The 20,310-nt window shown below is 51.6% G+C and overlaps 2 protein-coding genes across 2 annotated transcripts; one reads left to right on the top strand and one right to left on the bottom strand.

Annotated features, from left to right (window-relative positions):
- Positions 1 to 1,322: 1,322 nt before the first annotated feature.
- On the bottom strand, positions 1,323 to 15,221 carry LRRC3C (leucine rich repeat containing 3C). Its single transcript, XM_068977474.1, has 2 exons — positions 14,458 to 15,221; positions 1,323 to 2,124 (listed from the first exon to the last, which is right to left on the bottom strand). The coding sequence occupies exons 1-2, from the start codon at positions 15,219 to 15,221 to the stop codon at positions 1,323 to 1,325; spliced, it is 1,566 nt and encodes a 521-aa protein (XP_068833575.1).
- ORMDL3 (ORMDL sphingolipid biosynthesis regulator 3) lies at positions 14,619 to 20,051 on the top strand. Its single transcript, XM_068977900.1, has 4 exons — positions 14,619 to 14,713; positions 17,836 to 18,035; positions 18,733 to 18,884; positions 19,298 to 20,051. The coding sequence occupies exons 2-4, from the start codon at positions 17,862 to 17,864 to the stop codon at positions 19,431 to 19,433; spliced, it is 462 nt and encodes a 153-aa protein (XP_068834001.1). The 5' UTR covers positions 14,619 to 14,713; positions 17,836 to 17,861; the 3' UTR covers positions 19,434 to 20,051.
- The last annotated feature ends 259 nt before the right edge of the window (positions 20,052 to 20,310 follow it).

Here is a 20,310-nt window from a genome sequence, read left to right as displayed (position 1 = left end):
CCAGGCCAGAATACTGAAGTGGGTAGCCTATCCTTTCTCCAGAGGATCTTCCCGACCCAGGAATTGAACTGGGGTTTTCTGCATTTCAGGCAGATTCTTTACCAGCAGTGAGTGAGTGAGTGAAAGTTGCTCAGTCGTGTCCGACTCTTTGCAACCCCATGGCTCTCCTCTGTCCGTGGGATTCTCCAGGCAAGAATAGTGGCGTGGTTTGCCATTTCCTTCTCCGGGGGATATTACCAAGCCGGGGATCGAACCCAGCTCTCCTGTTTTGTCTTCTTTTAGTTTTGCTTCCTTTTGGTCTTTACCCTACTGGGGTCTTTGGGAACTGTGCCTATGTGTAATACCAGCACCTACCATACCTCTTCCTTTTAGCTTAGGCTGGATTTGAACAGCCAAAACAGGAAAACATATAAGGAGACCTGAGACTCTCATAGAGAAATAAATTAGACCTGCTGTTTCTTTTAGCTTTGCTTTCCTGCTTATTATTTATTTTTTAAAAAGCTGTAATCTCTTCTTTTATCAACCTTCATCATTTCATATTGCAAGAAAGTGAAATCACTAAAGGCAAATAACCTTATGAACCTGCTGAGTGTGAAGAGAAAAGGCCATGGTATAGGTGAATGGATTAGGAGGGAGACACCTAACGCTAGGGGTTTACAGTTGGTAGAAACTCAGGCTTTGTTGTACAATAAGTATCATTATGTGTTACACAATGACTGGGTACTGATTGCTTGCAGTGACACAGCATAAGCAGCCGTTCAGAATCAAGTATAAATATAACAAGGGAAAAAGCAATAAGGAAAAATTCAGGAATGTCCAACTATTCCTATTTCTTGGGTGAAACTCTACTGAGTTGGTTTTCTCAGTAGAGTTGTTGGGTTCCCCAACAAAATGTGAAAACAGGAGAATTTTAGAAAGTAGCAATTTTAAAGAAATGAGTGCCATGCAAAATGCATTGCAGTCCTTCATTAGATAGTTCATAAGTATGAAAAAAAGAATCCTAGACTGTTAATTAATTCATAATTCTGGAAAATATTTTCCCATGCAGTGAATCTATAACAATGAAGGTTACACAGTCTCTCGCCCTCGCTCTCTTTATGAGAGACCAGCGAAGTAGGTACCAAAAGTAGGCGCTCAAACCCCCAGGCACCGAAGATGGTGTTGGTGGACTGAGAGATATCAGGTGTTTCAGAGAGACGGAGGAGGAAGGGGGTGGAATTGGGGGATGGGAAGGGGCTGCAGGGGAGGCAGAGGGGGTCAGAGGAGAGGAGATGGTATGGAGAGGGGAGCCGGGCGTGGGCCCGGAGAAATGTCCCTGGTCGTCAGACCATTGTGCTGAGGGTGGAGGAGTCCTCAGAGCGCACAGGCAGCACTTGGGCCCGCTTGAGGGGACGTCGGGTCTCGTCCCGGTTCTGCCACACGTAGTGGGCCAGATAAGCCACCACCAGAACCAGCCAGCCCCCCATGGTGACCAGCAGGGCCACGTCAGTGCTGCGCCGGGCCCCGCCCCGCCCTGTCCCACACAACTCTTCCTCCCCGACCAGTGGCAGGAACTTCTGCCCCACAAGGTCCGGTCGGGCTTCTGGGCCACACACAATGCCCGTCCCAGTGCCCGGGGCCAGCCTCACCCGACGGAGCACCTCCTGGAGGGCACAGTCGCAGCGCCATGGGTTGGCAGACAGGTTCACTTGGATCTTTAGCCCCATGAAAGCCTCCACGGGCACCGAGGCCAGCTGGTTGGCAGAGAGGTCGAGGTGGCGCAGTGTGCCCGCCAGGCCCTGGAAAGCAGCCCCTGAGAGGTGGGCAAGGATGTTATGGGACAGATCCAGCTCCTCCAGGACAGGCAGGTGCCGGAAGGCACCAGCTGGCACCGACACCAGCCGGTTGGCATCCAGGTAGAGCTTGCGGGTGTCGTTGGGGATGCTGGTGGGCACGGTGCTCAGACCCGCCTGGCTGCAGCGGAAGGTCCGCTCCCCAGCTTCCTCTGCCGCATAGCAGCCCTGGGGAACCCTCTGGGGGCTGGGCACGGTCCCCCCTGCATCTATCACCAGCAGCAGGGACAGGAGGTGACTGGCTGGCGGGAACATGGCCACAGATTGGCATAGTCCTGGACTGGAGTAGAATCTGGGGAAGGAAAAGTTCCAGAAAGGAAGAGTGAGTCGAGAGAATTCTGTTCCTTGTGGCCGGCGTTCTCTTCCTGAAGTCCGCCTCTGGATTCTCTTTGGGCTAGGGCCTCTCCTTTGGGAGTTCCCTCCGGCCTCTCTCTCTCATTAGCCACTAAGTCATGTCCGACTCTTGCGACCCCGTGGACTGCAGCCTGCCAGGCTCCTCTGTCCATGGGATTCTCCAGGCAAGAATACTGGAGTGGGTTGCCATTTCCTTCTCCCCCTCAGAGAGAGATGGGTGGCTGGGTGGCTGGGTGGCTCTTTTGCTTCCTTGGAGTCTAAGACTCCTTACTGGGCCCTCGGGGTAGACAGTCTCCTGGGCCTGAGACTCTTCTAAGTTCACTTTGATTCTGGAGGGCTAATCTAGGAAGTCTTTCTGCCCAAGGCTCTGTTGGTCATTCTGGGTCTGGGGGCTCCTAAGCATCTGCTTCTGCTCATGTACTGTTCTCCTTCCACTGGAATAAAGGACCTGGGTGGCTGCCAGGTAGGCCAGGTAGGCACCAGAGAGCACTTGTGTGAAGGAGACAAGGAGGACGGATCAGTAATAGGACTTTATGGTATATAGCCAGGCTGAGTGACTCAGGCCCCCAACTTCTGTGCCCGTTCACCCCCTTTCCTGGAGCGTCCACCCCTCGACCCGTCCCAGCTCTGTCCTCTCCACCCCACTCTTCCTCCCTGTCCTCTCCCCCCTCGTCTTCCCAGCCTCTCACCCTGTTGCTGGGAGAGCCTTCTCCTGTGCTGCCCTCCCGACTCTGGAGACCCACTTCCTCCTCCGGAGCCCTGCTCCTGTAGCTGCTGGAAGCTGGGGGCTGGGGCCCAGGAGTGTTGGGTTTCCTGGCATGTGACTCCAGGCCCCAGGTGTCAGATACCTGAGCCCTGGTCTGGCCAGGCAATGCCCAGAGAGGGTAGATCCTGGACCCTGATGAGCCCTGTCATGGGAAGACCAGGCCCCAATTCCATTCCCTGCCTCAGGCTCCCTTTCCAAGGCCTTGACATTGCCAGCCTCAATCCTTCCTCTCTCTGCAGGGGCTGAGACTCTGCCTCCTAGAACCTCTGCCTTCTGCCCAGAGCTTGGCTCAGTAGGAGGATCCCTGCTTGGCAGGCCTGGAGGGGGGCCTCATTTCACACCACTGCCTTCAGCAACCCGTCCCCCCTCCTACTGTGCACACCTTCTTCCATGGCAAATAAGCTTCCTTCACCCTTTTTCTTGGAAAACTTGTCTCTCTTGGGAGGACCTCATCTTCTGGCTCCCTGAAGGGTGTCCAGCCTCCTTGCCAAGCAGGGGGCACTGTGTTAGTTCTCTGCACTGTTGGCAGATGGCCCCTTAAGGAGCAGGAGGGGCTTCTTCAAGGTTTCTGAAGCTCCATGCGGTCATCTAGAAGTTTTTTCACTGGTTTTCCCTTCTGGATTGGAGCTAACTCACGTTCTCTTAGTTTGCTGGGGCCTTGAGCTCCCAAGTTGGTACCTTTAACTCTCCCTCATGCCTAGGAACTGGGGAGAGCTTGGACGACTTATTCCCCAGGGTCTCTTGATCCTGACCATCATTTACAGCCACACTGCCCCATCACACCACCGTCTCCTAATGAAAGGGAAGGGAACAGAAGAGTGGGCATCACAGAGAGCTGAGGTCATATGCTGTGGAGACCTTTCTGGGAAGGAGAACCTTGTCGGATTTTCTAAGAGACTACAGATGAACAGCAGTGGACACAGAACTGCAGGCTTCAGTGCAAAATGAAGACGTGGGATCCTTTGTTCAGAGATTGAGAATTTCAAGATGGCAACAGCAGTAGGTTGTAAAACCAAGTGCAGGGCCCTTCTGAATGGAAGGCATGGGGCCTTATACAGGTTGCAGGTCCCTGAGCCTGGCCCTGTACGTGACCTTGAATGAGCATTTTCAGATGGGTAATGGAAGTCAGAATCAGAGGCTAGGATATGGGATGATGCTATCACTGAGGATGTGCTCACCACTGACTCATTCCAGTGACATTAACAGGGTCATTTCTCAGACTGCAGATTGTCCACTGAATCCAATAAGACACATTTTCTACACTTGGGCAGAAGTGGACATTTTGTCTGTGGGTTGCCTGTTCGTTAGGCCAGACACTCTGCTACTGAATAATACTTGGGGGTTCACTTTGGGATTGGGGATGAGTGTGGAAGAGGAAGCACGTGGAACCCTACTCCCACCCCCACCCCACTGCTGTCTTGTCACACCCGGTGGGGGCTTTAGCTAAGGCACAAGAGGGGAGCCTGGATGTGGATGGAGAGAGTTATCTCCTTCAACTTGGGCGGCTGCCAGGTAAGAGTGGGACTGGGGTGTCTGGCATGGCAGCTGTCAGAGAAGCAGGAAGTCTGTGCACCCAGGAGGGTCTGGCTGGCTCATGACGTCATTCACTGAGGGTGATTGAATGTGGTGCTCAGTAGAGATGAGAAAACAGAGAGGAAGGAGGAACAACGCGCAGAATGGCGCACAGTACAGTCTGAGGGTGAACGAGGCTGAAGCAGCTCTTCTCCACTGTTTATTCATTTGTTCATTCAGTGAAGATATCCTGTGAGTCCCATGTTGTAAGTAGTGCAGTGCTCAAGATTTAAGCCCCTGTTCTTTTAAGTTTCTTCTTCTTCTTCTTTTTTTTTTTTTTTGATGTGGACCATTTTAAAAGTCTTTATTGAATTCGTCACAATATTGCTTCTAGTTAATGTTTTAGTTTTTGGCTATGAGGCATGTGGGATCTTTACTCCCCGACCAGGGAGCAAACTCACTCCCTCCCTGCATTGGAAGGTGAAGTCTTAATCACTGAACTGCCAGGGAAGTCCCCAGCCCCTGTTTTGAAGGTCTTAGATAGCAGTGGTTAGCCCAGTGTTTCACCCAGTCTGCCCATTAGAATCACTCTGGGGAGTTTCTAAAATTAGTTATGCTTGGGTGTACCTGGACCAATTAAAATCTCTGTGGATGGGGTGTATGCACTGGTATTTTTCAAAATGCTCCCCAGGTATTTCTAATGTTCAGTCTGAGTTAAGAACTGCCGGTCTGGAGGGAGACACGGACATGTTGACACACGTCCGCACAGTGCCTTTAATGTGATGTCTGCCAGATGATGTGTGAAGCCAAGAGAGAGGTTAAGTCACCGTGGCAGAATCTGCTGGTGCTCTAGGGGAGGCAACAGTTTTCCCCTGCCCAATTAGGGCTTTTCAGCTGGGCCTGAGAATTGAAGTGACATAAGCAGCTTAACAGGAGAAAAGCATAGACAATTATATGGATGAGGAGGGGTAAACTTGGAATTTGGGATTAACAGATACTTACCACTATATATCAAAAAGATAAATGACAAGGTCCTACTGTAGAGCATAGGGAGCTGTATTCAATATATTGCAATGAATCTGAAAAAAAAATACATACATATATGGGTGTGTGTGTGTGTTTGTGTGTGTGTATAACTGATTCACTTTGCTGTGCAACTGAAACATTATAAATCAACTATACTTCAGTGGGAATTCCCTGGCAGTCCAGAGGTTAGGACTCCACACTTCCACTGCAGGGGTCCTGGGTTTGATCCCTGGTCAGGGAACTAAGATCTTGGAAAGCATGTAGCACAGCCAAAAAGAAAAACCCCAACTATACTTCAATTAAAAAAAAGTTAAAAACAAATTTATATTAATGACATGTGAACCTTCACAAGGAAATGAAGACCCAGAAGAGTGGCCAAACATTAATACTTTTATTCTGGGTTGAATAAAGAGAAGCAATTGTGGAGAAGTGACTGAAATATATGGGGAGCCTAGAGGAAGATAGAAATTATTTTAACAAAGTCTGTTTGTACAGAATTCTCTTGCCTTTGACTCCCCATTGAAGAATCTTCTTTTCTTCTGATTATAGGGAGGGTATCTTTCACGTGGGGAGTTTGCTCTCCTGTTTTCTGGAAGAAGAGCTTCTCTGGTGACTCAGATGGTAAAGAATCTGCCTGCAATGCAGGAGACCCAGGTTCGATCCCTGAATAAAAGTATTAATGTTTTGCCACTTTTCTGGGTTGGAAAGATCCCCTGGAGAAGGGAGTGGCAACTTACTCCAGTATTCTCACCTGGAGAATTCCATGGACAGAGGAGCTTGGCGGGCTATAGTCCATGGGGTCGCAAACGGTTGGACATTACTGAGCGACATTACATTCACTTTCTTTTCTGGAAGAAAAGAGGAGATTAGAATGCCCTTCTTGCATCTGCTCAAAATAATCCTTAGGCCCATGTGACATATTTTGGGGTGGTGTATTCTGCCACCCTTCAGTGTCCGTTCCTAAGCTCCTTCCTTGACAGCACACACTGATTTGGGAGGAGCAATCTTGGCAGCTGGGTATGGCTCACTATGGCCAATGACATCTAAGCTGAAGTTGACTGAGAGGTTTCTAGGCCAATCTTTGATTTGCTCATAAAAAGAGGATGGATTGAACTCTCCCCTTTTCTCTATAGCTTTCTTCAGGCATTGGACAGGAAGAGTCAACTACAGCCATATTTTGACCTTGAGGCAGCAAAGCAGAAAGGAAAGGTCAAGAGTATCACTGAGACCTGGCCTGGATATGGCTAAGCTGCTCAGCCAACACCAGCAACTGCCTACTTCTGGACTCATTATTTGAGAAAGATAACTCCTGCTTCAGTGCTTCTTAACTTAGCTGCACATTAGAACATGGGAGGTTTTGAGAATTACAGATGCCTGGGTCCATCTCAAAGATTCTAATTAAATTGATCTGGCATGTGTACAGTGATGGGGACTTTTTAAAGCTCCTTAGGTGACTTTTAAGGATTTTTCATTTAAAAATATTTTTGGCCATGCCTCATGGCACAAAAAACCTTAGTTCCCCAACCAGGGATCAAATCTGCATTCACTGCACTGGAAGCGCAGAGTCTTAACCATTGGACCACCAGGGAAGTTCCTCTTTAGGTGATTCTGATGGCAACCCAGGGTCAGAATCATTCCTTTGCTTGGGTTTTCTGTTGCTTTTAACTGAGAGCATTCTTACCTGACACACTAGCTTTTCCAAGATCTCAGGGAAGGCTTTACCAGGGAGAGACATTTGAGTTGGGTTTTAAGGCTGAGTTCATCAGGCGGAGGAACAGAGTATATGCAGGAAGAAGGGAGCATCAGAAGGCTTGGCTTCTCCTAGATGTAGAGCTGAAGGGGTGGTGGCAAAGGCTGCAGTTAAAGTGGAAAAGGTCGAGATCCTGGGGCCTTGTATACAAGGCAAGAATTAGGACTTGTTTCCATGGCTGATGGATGGAAGGGCATTAAAGTTAGCTTTGAATGTGGCTCATGCCGCTGGCCGAGTGGAAGATGTACTGGTGAATGAGAGACCAGCTACTACACCAGTCCAGGTGGGAAGTGATGAGGGATGGGTGACTGAAGGAACTATGACTGGAGGAGCTCAAGGTCATCAGACATTTGTGCCAGTGGGCACATCCTTCCCCGATTCCCCTGGGTCTTTGGTTCTCTGGACTCCTGGCCTCTGAAACCCCTTCCAGCCTGATGTATCTGTGATGATGCGGCAGGGAAGAGACTGAGGCACGGCAGGCCTTGGCTCCCAAGTTCAGGGCCCTGGAAAGGGCCCCACCCTCCGTGGCCTGAGTCACAACTCTTCCCTTCAATGACAGTAACTCCACGCCCCAGAGATGTGACTTTGGAGGAAGGAAGTTGAGCAGTCCTCTAGGGCCCTCCCTGCCTGATATAGAAAGCACCCCTCAGGCTCAGCCTGGGTAGAGAGGGGAAACTGAAAGGAAAGGAGGAGAGCTGTCTCCTTGACCCAGCATGCCAACCAGGGACCCATCTAACACCAGTCTCTTGGGCAGTTTGGGCTTTGGGGGCAACAAAGTCCTCTGCTCTTTTGTGGAAACTGACAAGGGTGTACATGCCTCACGCTCCCATCCTCAGATGTACTCTTTCCTTAGTTCGATACACACCTGCTGGGCCTCTTAGGCACTGGGGATGCAGAGGGAACAGCCTTCAGACAATGGGTGTGTGCGCAAATTTGGCCTCTTGATGGCCTAGGGATGGCCTGTAGCTGAGGCGTCTGCAGGCGTCAGAGAAGTGGAGAGGATGAAGCAGTAGGTTCTGTTTGGACAGTCGCCTTCACAGAGAAGGAGACAGGTGAGGGGTGGCTTTCTGGGACAAATAGGAGTCTACCAGCAGCACAAAGGCATTGTAGGCTGAGACAAGAGCAAGAGAGAGCCTGGTGTGGTTAGGGGAGAGCGGTTAGGGGCTTGATACATCAGTAGTTTGGGAGGTGTGCATCTCAGCTAACATTTCCTGAGAACCTATTATATACAGGAAATGCAAACATGAGTAAGAAATACGGAGCAAGCAGCCTCCAGGGGCAGTGGATGTGTAACATAACTACAGCACTCGCGCAGTGCAGGAGAGAAGTCTTTATAAAGCACTGATGCAAACATGAGGGACATATGGTTGCAGGAGTGTGTATGGCCAGGATTGAATTTTGGGAGAAATGCCATTTCCTAGCGGTATGACTCAGAGAAGGCAATGGCACCCTACTCCAGTACTCTTGCCTGGAAAATCCTGAGATTTTCCAGGGGTCGCTGGGGTCGCTAAGAATCGGACACGACTGAGCGACTTCCCTTTCACTTTTCACTTTCATGCATTGGAGAAGGAAATGGCAACCCACTCCAGTGTTCTTCCCTGGAGAATCCCGGGAACGGGGGAGCCTGGTGGGCTTCCGTCTATGGAGTCGCACAGAGTCGGACACGACAGAAGCGACTTAGCAGCAGCCGCAGCAGCAGCGGTATGACTTTCGGCACAATATTTAAACTCTTTCTACAGCAGTTATCTCATTTGCAAAGTGCAGATAATAAAAATACCTACTGGGGCTTCCCTGGTGGCTCAGCGGTAAAGAATCTGCCTGCCAATGCAGGGGACACAGTTTCGATCGCTGGTCAGGGGAAGATCCCATGGTGCCGTGGAGTAACTAAGCCCACGCGCCGCAACTGTTGAGCCTGTGCTCTAGAGCTGAGACGCAACTACTGAAGCCCACGCGCCCTAGAGCCCGAGCTCCCCCACAAGAGAAGCCACTGCAATGAGAAGCCCGCGCATCATCACAACTAGAGAGTAGCCTACTGACTGCAACTAGAGAAAAGTCTGAGGAGCAACGAAGACCTGGAACAGCCAAAAAAACCCCAAAACAAAACCCTATCTATCTGCCTATATACTTATATCACAGAGTTGTTTGAAAGATGAAGAGAGTTGATGTAGGTAAGACCTTTTGCCCAGTGCCTGGAACAGAGCAAACGCTAATAATGGTGGCTGTGATTACCCTTGAAGGAGGAGCTGTATTAGGAGGGGAAGGCGGAAGCTGATCTGGGCCAGTGGCAGCCCAGAATTCCTAAAGAGGTGGGGCCTGCTAGGGGTAGTCATGAGACTGGAAGGGACCTAGGGGAGTTTTTCTTAAAGCTACTGTTTTTATATCCATGGGCTTTTTGATCTGGTAATATTTACAGTTTTCTAAACTGTTTTTTTTTTTTTCTTCCCCACATAGGGGAAAATCTCAATTGTTTGTATCAGAGAATATGCAGATAGAGGGGTTCCTAATGAGCAGCCCACTCTTGGTTCCCAGAGGGAGGTTCTGGTTCCCTAGCCTTGATTCTGGCCCAGGAGGCCCTGGCAGGCTCGGCCCTTTCCCTCTGCAGCCCAAAATAGCCAACCACAGGGCTGGGCAAGGGGAGGAGAGTGGAGTGCCCACTGGCAACGTGGCCTGTCCTGGCACCTCCTCCTGTTTCTCATCAACTTGGGAAACTCACTCAGGGCTCTGATGGCTCAGCATCACTGCCCGCTCCCTTCCACTGCCACCACATGCCCGGGGTGCCCCCCCACCCAAACAAAAACAGCTGCGGACATAAACAGCTCTTTGCTTCCTTGCACTTGCTCCGGGTGTGACCTCAAGCCCTCCCCTTCTGGAAGGAGGGAGGTGAGGTGGGGGGAGCTGGAGAGCAGCAGGAATGAATTGGAGGGGAGTAGGAGGTGATAAGAGTGGAGGGCTCTGGGGTTCGGAAGAAGGGGTTCTCTTTCTTGACATCCCACCTCCTCACTTCCCACCGCTGCCAGCACCCCAGGAATGCGTTTCCAGCTTGTTACCCCGCCCCTGTTTGCTATCTCGGCCCACACGGTGTATCTGTGGCGAGCAGAGGCCACACCACCCCACCAGATGGAAACACCCCAAGGCTGGGAACGTGTCTACTTGAGCAGACTAAGGAGCTCCCAGAGGGCAGGGAGAGTCAGTGGAGATGACTCAACTCTGTTTTAAAAATGTAAACACTTTTCATAAAAAATTTAAAAATGGATAATCTCACATTAACAAAGTTTGAAACTAGAGAATGAAAAAATCACCCCCAACCTCTCCATCCTAACACAAAATCTGTTTTTATTTTATTGGATTTCCACAGCCTAGTGAAGCAGATGATGAAATATCACTCAAACATGGAATGGATTAATAAAAGTCAGTAACAATTTCTGTGTGCCTGGGTTCGTTCTAAGTGCTTCACATGTAGTGACCCATTTAATTCTCTCAACAACATGTGGCAGGTATCACCATGAAGATCAACATTCTTCATTTCTAGGAGCCACAGCACAGAGAGGTCCAGTGACTTGCCTAAGGTCACACAGCTGGCAACCACAGGAGCTGGGAGTTGAACCCTGGCAGTCTGGTGCCAGGATCTTACCAGTGTTGCTCTGTCTTGTCACATCATAATCGTGAATGCATTTGCAGATTTATAAAAACTTTTTATTATGGACAATTTCAAACAAAAAAAGCATAGAAAATAATAGAAGTAATCTCATGTCCCCATCTCCCAGTTTCAATAATTATCACCTCATGGCCCAACTTGCTGCTTTTCTTCCCCTCCCCCACCCCTAGCCCAGATTATTTTGAAGCAAATCCAGTCATCATATAATTTAATCCACACAATTTAGTATATATGTCCAGAAGATAAGGACTTTTTTACTGAAAAAATTACCACAGTACCATGAAGTGAAGTGAAGTCGCTCAGTTGTGTCTGACTCTTTGCGACCCCATGGACTGTAGCCTTCCAGGCTCCTCTGCCCATGGGATTTTCCAGGCAATAGTACTGGAGTGGATTGCTATTTCCTTCTCCAGGGGATCTTCCCAACCCAGGGATTGAACCTGGGTCTCCCGCACTGTAGACAGATGCTTTACCATCTGAGCCACCAGGGAAGTCCCCAACCCATGCCTTAAAATGTATATTTCATTAAAATCATCAATTTGAATAGTTAGTATTCAAATTTCCTCTATAATTTAAATATTTTTTAAGTTGGTGTTTTTTTAAGTAAGTTTTTAAGTGAGGACCCCAATAAGGCTTTTGATTGATAGATTTCTTAATTTCCTTTCATTTTAAGCCTCTCCCTCTCCTTTGTTTCTTCCAATTTATTTGTTGATGGAGTTGGGTGTTTGTTTTGCTGACTGCATCCCTGGGGGGTGCTCAGACTTTTTTTTTTCTTGCCGGGCTGTATGACTTTTGGGATCTTAGTTTCCTGACCAGGGATTGAACCCAGGCCTACAACACTGAAAGCCCCGTGCCTAACCACTGGACCGCTAGGGAACTCCCAGCACAGGCTATTTTGTGTCCTGATCTTCTCATTTAACATTTTCTTGGTCACAGTCATTTACTATACGGCTTCCTTCTGCGTCACTCAGTGGATATGGTACTATAACTTTTTCTTGGGCACTTGGGATGGGGAAAGAGTGTCAGAACTTATTTTTCTGGGCTCCAAAATCACTGCAGATGGTGACTGCAGCCATGAAATTAACAGACGCTTACTCCTTGAAAGGAAAGTTAGGACCAACCTAGACAGCATATTAAAAAGCAGAGACATTACTTTGCCAACCAAGGTCCATCTAGTCAAGGCTATGGTTTTTCCAGTGGTCATGTATGGATGTGAGAGTTGGACTATAAAGAAAGCTGAGCGCAGAAGAATTGATGGTTTTGAACTGTGGTGTTGGAGAAGACTCTTGAGAGTCCCTTGGACTGCAAGGAGATCCAACCAGTCCATCCTAAAGGAGATCAGTCCTGGGTGTTCATTGGAAAGACTGATGTTGAAGCTGAAACTCCAGTACTTTGGCCACCTGATGTGAAGAGCTGACTCATTTGAAAAGACCCTGATGCTGGAAAAGATTGAGGGCAGAAGGAGAAGGGGACAACAGAGGATGAGATGATTGGTTGGATGCTATCACCGACTCAATGGACATGGGTTTGGGTGAACTCCGGGAGTTGGTGATGGACAGGGAGGCCAGGCGTGCTGTGGTTCATGGGGTCACAAAGAGTGGGACACGACTGAGCGACTGAACTGAACTGGGTTGCTTTCAGTTTTCTATTATTATAGATAATGCTGGAATGAACACCCTCACACGTAGTATATGGGCTGTACTTCCTCAGAATATGCTACCAGAAGTGTAATCATGGCTCCGAGGCCTGAACAATTTTTTAATCTCTTGGCATATATCAGCAATTGTTTGTCTGAGGGGTTACACACACCAGCGCCACATAAGAGTGCTGTCACTCATTCTGAACTGTGCTCAGGCCTATTCAAGGCTGAAGGATGTCTGGTTAAGACATGGTAATTACAAGGGCAGAGAGCCAGAGGAGAAAGGTGATGACAGGGACTCAGGCTAAATTAAGCAGAAAGCGATCCACAATTCACCACAAACCTAGAGTGAGTCAGGACTCTGTTCATTCTCATTGTAGGAAAAAAAAAAACACCCTTGATAACAGGAGCTATTAATAGGGCATGGCATGTCCAGTAATCTTTCCGTTAGACTATGCATTTAGTCAGACCCTTGTTTGAGGTTTGGAACCAGTCTGGGTCACTGAACTTCAGACAGGAAATTGGCAAAGATCAGAGAGCTTGATCAACTATGGGGAAGATGAAAGTCTCCCAGAGAAAAGTGGAAGGAGTCCAGTAGGCGCATTTTGGGAAAAATAAGAATTTTTTTCCCCCTCTGTACCGGGGAGGCCTCTATGGAAGGACAACACGCAGTTTTTGCTTATTTCTTCAGAAGGGGCCTCTACCAACCAGCAGGAACTTCTGCAAGGCCCAGGCACAACTGTTTAAGACTCTGGGGTGACTATTCACGTCTTGGGCTGAGTGCTCTCGAGCTACTGGCCCTGGAAATATTTCAGAAGCTGCCTGTTCTCCTGCCCTGAGTGGTTCAGATATCCACCTGTTGGGCGTCCAATAGGACCCTCAGGGGCCCACTCCAGCTTTATGACAGCTGTTTCCTGGCAGCCGCCTGGTGAGAGGGTGGGTGAGGTCACAGAGGAGTGCTCCCCAGGTTCCCTGGACCAGCATTCTCCTTTCCATTCCCTCACCTTCATTCCAGTGTCTGTTCACAGCCAGGCAGGTTGGCCAGTCGTGACATCACCTGATCCTGCTATTCCAGCCCCACCAGGCATAGAGTGGACTTAGATGCTGGGACAGGGGAAGTAGAAACTATTCAAACAAGGCCCTCTTGGTGACATGGAGAGTGGGAGTGACCCAGGAGACCTCAAGAGTCCTTTGGTTCAGTCTCCTACAGAAACAGCTTCCTACAATATAACAGTCGCTTTACAAACATTCTTTTGAATTCCCGCAACCTTGGAGGTAGGTTTTCACAGGTATGGAATTGGAGATTAAGACAACTTATTTGCTGAGGGTTACACTGCTGGTGAAGCAGTGCCTGCCTAGTCTACCTGGCAGGAAAATCTGTGCCCCGGCCTCAGAGTTCTGAGGGGAAAACTGCGACCCCAGAGCCACCCAAAACCCACACAGCTGACCTGGGACTGGGACTCAGGGACCTGGTTATTCACCAGGGTGGCTTCCCAAGTCACATGTCGTCTTCCCACGTCTAATGTGGGAAGGCCAAAGATGAGACCTGGCCCAGGCCGGCCTGGGTCAGGTGTAGGCCGGCCTGGGTCAGGTGTAACAGCAGCAGACAGGCTGTGGACCTAGTTCTCTGACCTCCAGACTCTCATACTAACCAATATCGCGAAAAAACCGCTTCCAGGAGGGCCTGACAGGGGCTGAGCCAGTAGTTGTCTGGAGGGCCAGAGGCAGCAAGGTGTAGTTGAAAAACTCCAACTTGGGGTCAGAATTTCTGGGTTTCAGTCCAGGCTGGGACCCAGCGGGGACCTATGGTAAGTTACTTAAAACTTAAAGTTTCCTCATCTGCAAAACCGGGCAATAGTAAACTCCACAAGAAGCACGCTGACGCCAAAACAGGCATTGTTATGCGTCAAAGCAATACCAGCTGACCTTTGTTCCGCGTACTGTTGAAACCTGCGGGCGGCCCCAGAGAGCCCTGGGCTGGAGCAGGGGTAAATACTACAACTCCCAGGAGGCTGCGGGCGGCCCGGCGCTGGGCGGTGACGTAATGGGGGCTGGCGCGGGGCGCTGATTCGGCCCGAGCTGCCAGCGGGGTGGCTGCCGCCGCGGCTCATTACAGCTGCTGGAGCAGCAGCGGCCCCTGCCCCCGGGCACCCTTCCCGGGCCTCGACCTCGGCCCCACACGGTGAGTCCAGTCGGGCGGCCTTGGAGTGGCCAAACCGGGAGTACCCTGGGGCTACAGGAGGGACGGGAAAGGAGGTGGGGGCTGTTGGGGAGGCGCCCGGGGTTGGAGGGGATCGGGACAGGGCGAGTGGAGGTGGCGGGGGTGCATCAGCCGGGGGGTCGGGGTGCATCAGTCGAAGTGATGCCCAAAGGGGAAAGTGAGGGCAGGAGGCAGGGGATGGGGCGTAGAGGAGAAGCGCTTGGGCTGCGGATGGGGGCGGGGAGAGGCTGGGCTTCGGGGATAAAGGTTTGGCCGCTTCCAGCTGGGTGAACGTGTGGGGGTGGGGGTGGGGCTCCGGACGAAGCCAGGCTCCGAGTGCGAGGTCCCAGGCTGGTGGGTGGAGCGGAGACCCCCACTTCGTCTCGAAGTCCCACTCTGTAAACCCCAACAATAGTGAGGACTCCGCCTCCTCGCCTCGCCCTCTCCGCGTGCTAGTAGGGGCTCGCTCCTCTTCTCGCCTTCTTTTCATCCCCACCGCCCTCCCGAGTCCAGGAGGAAGAGCTGGAGCTAAGTGGTGAGCGGTTGGGGGGGTGGGCAGAAAGTGGCTTTGTGTCAGGGACTCCCCGCTGGGGTCCAGGTTGCAGGCTGCTATGGCTTTGTGCTCCTCACCCAGAAGGCGAAAGATTTGCTGCCCTTAGTTGGGGGAGAGATTGGGAAGCAGCTCACCTGGCCGTTGGCACTGTGGTGTTGGCTTAAGTGTCTGACAGACTGGGCAGAGATATTTGTGTAGGAGCCAGTAGGAAAGAGCTGCCAGCAAGAAAGTAGTTGACAGAAGAGAGTTGCTGCAGGCTTTGGTTTGAGGCAGGTTATGAAACCACCTCGGGGACTGACGCGGGCAGCCACCTGCTAGTTTAGCGGCAGAACTTTTTAGCCTCAGCTGCTGTGAGCTTACTTTGTGTCTGCCAGCTTCTTCTTCCCATTTCTCCCCTGCTGGGCCAGGGGCAGTTGGTTATTTCACTAATGGAAGTGGTGTGTACCCTTAGTCACACAAAAGTCCCAAGAGAGCTTTTCTTAGTTTATTGCTGCCAATCTTTCCCTTAGTTTATTGACTTTTCTATCTTTTTTTTGGTGGGAGGGGGGGTGGTGTCTCCTGGGAATTTCTGCTCTCAGGGCACCTGATGTTCAGGCTGCAGAAAGAAGCTTCCCAGGGTGTCAGTTGAAGCCATAGGTCTGAGCCCCACCCCGAGACGCCTCAGACTTTGCTGGGTGCCCTGTTACAGCCAGAACGGAGTGTCGAATCATCTGGGACTCAGCCAGGCTCTTGGCTTTCCCGGACAAAACAACTTGGGAGGGCTAGAGGTCTTGCTACTCCTTTATCCTTGTAGGTCTAGGTTAGGGAGAAGTGGGGAAGGGAAGTAGTTTTTGGTCCTACTTGGGGAACTCTCTCCCTGTTCTTCGTCAGTAGTTAAGCCCTTCAGGCTGTCACTTCCTAGCCTGTCTCCTCCACTCTCCACTCCCCTTCCACCAGGTGGAGGCTTTTGTGCAGTAGGTTTCCCAGGAACTGTGTTTGGGTAACTGAAGCCCTAAGGCCCTGGGAGGTAAACAACTGAGCCAGTCCTGGTTTTCTAGTTCCCTGGGTTTCTCTTAGGCCCAATTATCCAACCTAATGGGTTGAGCTCATGGGCCCCAGGAGCATGACTGCTTTTGGAGCCTTCACATGTATGTTTGTATGTTGGGAAGGTGTGTTGTGGGTTGCATTTCCTTTGAGGTCTCTAAGCTTGGAGCCATCTGATAGGAAATTTGTTCCCATTATCCTGGAAGTAGGGAACTGGTCCTTGAGAATTCCGGCTCCTATGCAGTCTCTGTGATCCCACCCTGAGATAGAGGGCAACCAAGTTGGGGGGTGAGGGTGGGGTCATCACAGCAGAGTCGGGGGGTGACCTTCTAAACACTTCCAGGATACCTTCATCTGGGACCCCTTTCTGTATCCCCAGGAAAGATGGGGCTGTTACCATGGTGATGACCTTAGGGTCTTTATTGGACAGGATCTCCCCATATTTCAGGAGGTGAGCCAGTACAAAGGTGTCATCTATTCTCACCTCCTGCTGGTCAGAGGGCCCTCAGAGATCTGGGGACAGCTGAGCTCTGGACAAGGGGCTGCTTGTTCCCCTCCTTACTTGCATCCAAGAATGGGCTGGGCTGCATGGTTTCATGGGCAGCCAGGGAAGCCCTCCTGGTTCCCCTTGCTGCAGGGCCTCTGCCCTTGGAACTGGGCATAGGAAGGCCTGGTGCTAATAACTTACACTTGGAAACAGATACTGGGAAAAGAGGCCCAGGTGAGGATGGGTAGGCAGAGAGGGAAGGGGGCAGGAGAGAGGCTGTAGGTGTGTCCGTGGGGGAAGTCTGTTGATGTGGGCTTCAGGCGCCCATGGGCACTGTAGACATTGGTAATGTTCACTGTGCTTGCCCCTCCTCTGGTAGGGAAAAGGGCCGAGATGGTTTGGCAGGAAAACGGGTGGCATCAGGAGGGCTAGCCTGAGTGGCTGCCAAATGGGTAAAACATCTGGTTGGGTGGTTTTGTGTCCCCAAGAAGGCAGCTTCCAGGTCTGGGTAAAGGTTGTCTCTTGCCTGTTTTTTCTTTTCTTCCTTTTCTCTCTCTTTCTACCCCTGCCTATCCTCCTGAGTTAGGGGGCAGGGAGACCCAGGATACTTCATCCACTGCTGCCTGTTCCTTCTCACGGTGGCGGGGGGGGGGAGGGGCGCGGTTCAGGGGGAGATGTGTCATTTCAGACCCTCAGTGAGACAGAGTACAGCAGGGCTTATTGCTGAGTGATTGTTAGGGCACGGGCCCCGTCTTCCCTGCCCTGGGCTTCTTGGGCAGAAGGCTCCCCAGAGGGTGAGATTGCAAGACAGGCAGTGGTTTCTTTGCCCTGGGGCTGGATGCCTGTTGATGGCCTGTCCACCCAAGCAGTTCGAGTGCCTGGAAGGGCACTGTCCTGATTGGATAATGTACAGAGCAGCCTGGTGTTTTTCCCAGCCCCGCACTGGGAAATGGATGAAGCCTGCCTCCCTGCAGGAATTGGAAAGTGAGAGGGAGCAGGGAAAGTGGTGTGACCTGTCTTGCTTGTGCTGCTTGTTTGTAGGACAGTGGCAGGAGAGGGGCAGCAGGATGAACGTGGGAACAGCACACAGCGAGGTGAACCCCAACACGCGGGTGATGAACAGCCGCGGCATCTGGCTCTCGTACGTGCTGGCCATTGGGCTTCTCCACGTCGTGCTGCTCAGCATTCCCTTCGTGAGCGTCCCCGTCGTCTGGACCCTCACCAACCTCATCCACAACATGGTGAGGGCCTGCCTGCTACCTGCCTTTGGTGGGTTTGGGGTGGGAGTAGGGGACCCTCCCCCCCAGACATGGGCCAGATGTCAGGGTGACATGCTGACTTCAGTCACCAGAGTTCTCTCCTTTCTGCCCCACTCCCCGCTACTGGAATAAAATCTACAGGTATGGCCATACCTCTTGGACGGGGTGGCTTATGGATTGGAAGAGGGGGTCATCAAGAGCTGAGCTAAGGACCCCAAAGAGTCTGCAGCACTTGGATGCCTGGCCTGGGGCAAAAACTCCTTTCCCCAATCAGAATCTGAGTGTCCTTCTCTCTTGCCCCTCCGTGCTTTCACTACCTGCTTGCTCCCTGGTACTCTTGGTGGGCAAGCAAGATCTGGTTCCTTTCCATCAGCTGGCCTCCTCCCAGCTGGCGCAGGAAGCCTAGCCCCGGGCTGGAGAGATGGCATCTCCTTGCTGGTTCTCTGTTTGACTCCTCCCCGGGAATTCTCCTCATGCCAGGCCTGCCCTCTCACCCAGTGGGTCTCCTTATTCTCTGGCTAGTCTCCCCGCTGCTCCAGCCTGACCTCCGGCCCGCATCCCCCTGCCCAGTAGATGGGGCTCCGAATCCCTGGGAGCCCATGTCTGTGACTGGGGCAGTGGAGCTGAGCTGGTGGGCCTTTGGCCTTCTGTGTCCTCTAATGAAGGCCCCTCCCTCCAGGGCATGTACATCTTCCTGCACACAGTGAAGGGGACACCCTTTGAGACCCCGGACCAGGGCAAGGCGAGGCTGCTCACCCACTGGGAGCAGATGGACTATGGGGTCCAGTTCACCGCATCTCGGAAATTCCTGACCATCACACCCATCGTGCTGTGAGTGCCTTGGGCAGAGGAGGATGCCAGTGGAAAGGCCAAGGCCTGGGGAACCCTGGGGCCCTGCGAGGCTTAAACCCCTCGCCGACTGTGGCCCTTGGCATAGGAATGACCAGAGGAAGAAAGGCTGGGGTGCCTCCGGGTCTCATGCTGGGTGCAGGTTGTGACTCCCTGGTCCTGTCTGTCCTCCGTTGGCGCTTCCTTCCTGCCACTGAGTTTGGTCCACGGGTCTGGGGCAGAACACAGGGCCTGGGTCAGCAGGGGCTTCTGTAACTGGGGGGATCTTACCACGCTACCTCGGTTCTGGGGAGTCTTTCCCATAACTCCTCACTGTCAGAAATCTGTCTCCCCCAACCAGGGAGGGGAAAGAAAGGGACCTTAAATTTATACCTCCTCCCAACCATCCCCTACAGGTACTTCCTCACCAGCTTCTATACCAAGTATGACCAGATCCATTTCATCCTCAACACTGTGTCTTTGATGAGTGTGCTCATCCCCAAGCTGCCCCAGCTCCACGGAGTCCGGATTTTTGGAATTAATAAGTACTGAGGGTGCAGCCCTTTCCCCTGCCCGGGATGGCGGGGGAGGGGTCGAAGCCTGGGCTGTGATGCTGAAGACAGAAGGAGCCTCTGGTAACCGCCAGAGACGGGGGTTGAGCCTCTGGGCCCTAGTTTTCCCCTCACTTCCCCCAGTAGCAGACTTGAAGTAGCTTGTAGTGGGTTGGGGTGGGCCCCCCTGGGGCTCTGACCCCTTCTGATTTTTTTTTTAAATTTTTTCCTTTTGCCTTTTGGATAGAGACTCTGTGGGGGGTGTTCATGAAATGGGCTGGGCTTCTGGGCTGAATACAGACCTGTGAGGTTGGGGCAAGAGAAGCCCCCTGCTCACTTGCTCATCCTCAGACTGCTAAAGCACTTTAACCCCTGTGAGCGGGGCAGAGGGGACGGTACAGCTTCTAGTCTGTTTCACTTTAATTCTTAAGTCTTTAGAATGACACTTAGTGTGTATGCTTATGTCTATGAAAGCACCGTGTGGCAGCACCTCATCGCTCTGGGTAGAGAATTGTCTAATCCAAGTCAGATGGCTCCCGCACGACCCACCTAGGGTACTGGGTAGGAATGGGGAGGGTAAGGAGCAGGATGGTGGGCTGGATGTGGGTGGCCTGGTCCCAGGGGTGAGGGGCCAGGGCTGCAGCCATCATGGCCCTGGGGGAGGGAGTTGGGGGCAGGGGTGGGATACTGAATTGAGTCTTAGAAGAATGGGGCCACGTAGCAGCTGGGATTGGTGTGAAGGGGGGTGGACGGTGGGGATAGACCCAACCTCGTTCTTTGAGAAGTGGTCTGAGAGGAGGGGCAGGCTCGGAGGGGTCATTTACCCGCCACGTGGTGGGGTGATACATTGGTAGGGAGGCTGCTGTGGATCGGCAGCT

Source organism: Capricornis sumatraensis, chromosome 8, assembly GCF_032405125.1.
Source record: "Capricornis sumatraensis isolate serow.1 chromosome 8, serow.2, whole genome shotgun sequence".
NCBI classification, from domain to species: Eukaryota; Metazoa; Chordata; class Mammalia; order Artiodactyla; family Bovidae; genus Capricornis; species Capricornis sumatraensis.
Note: the sequence above shows the minus strand (reverse complement) of the source record. Positions and strands in the feature narration are given on the sequence as shown.

Coding starts and splice junctions, on each gene's coding strand:
- LRRC3C (XM_068977474.1), bottom strand. CDS start 15,221: ATGAAAAGAAGGCGAGAAGAGGAGCGAGCCCCTACTAGCACGCGGAGA. Junction 2,125..14,457: donor CAACAGTACGCGGAACAAAG/GTCAGCTGGTAT, acceptor TTCCTTCCCCAG/ATTCTACTCCAGTCCAGGAC.
- ORMDL3 (XM_068977900.1), top strand. CDS start 17,862: ATGAACGTGGGAACAGCACACAGCGAGGTGAACCCCAACACGCGGGTG. Junction 18,036..18,732: donor CCAACCTCATCCACAACATG/GTGAGGGCCTGC, acceptor CCCTCCCTCCAG/GGCATGTACATCTTCCTGCA. Junction 18,885..19,297: donor ACCATCACACCCATCGTGCT/GTGAGTGCCTTG, acceptor CATCCCCTACAG/GTACTTCCTCACCAGCTTCT.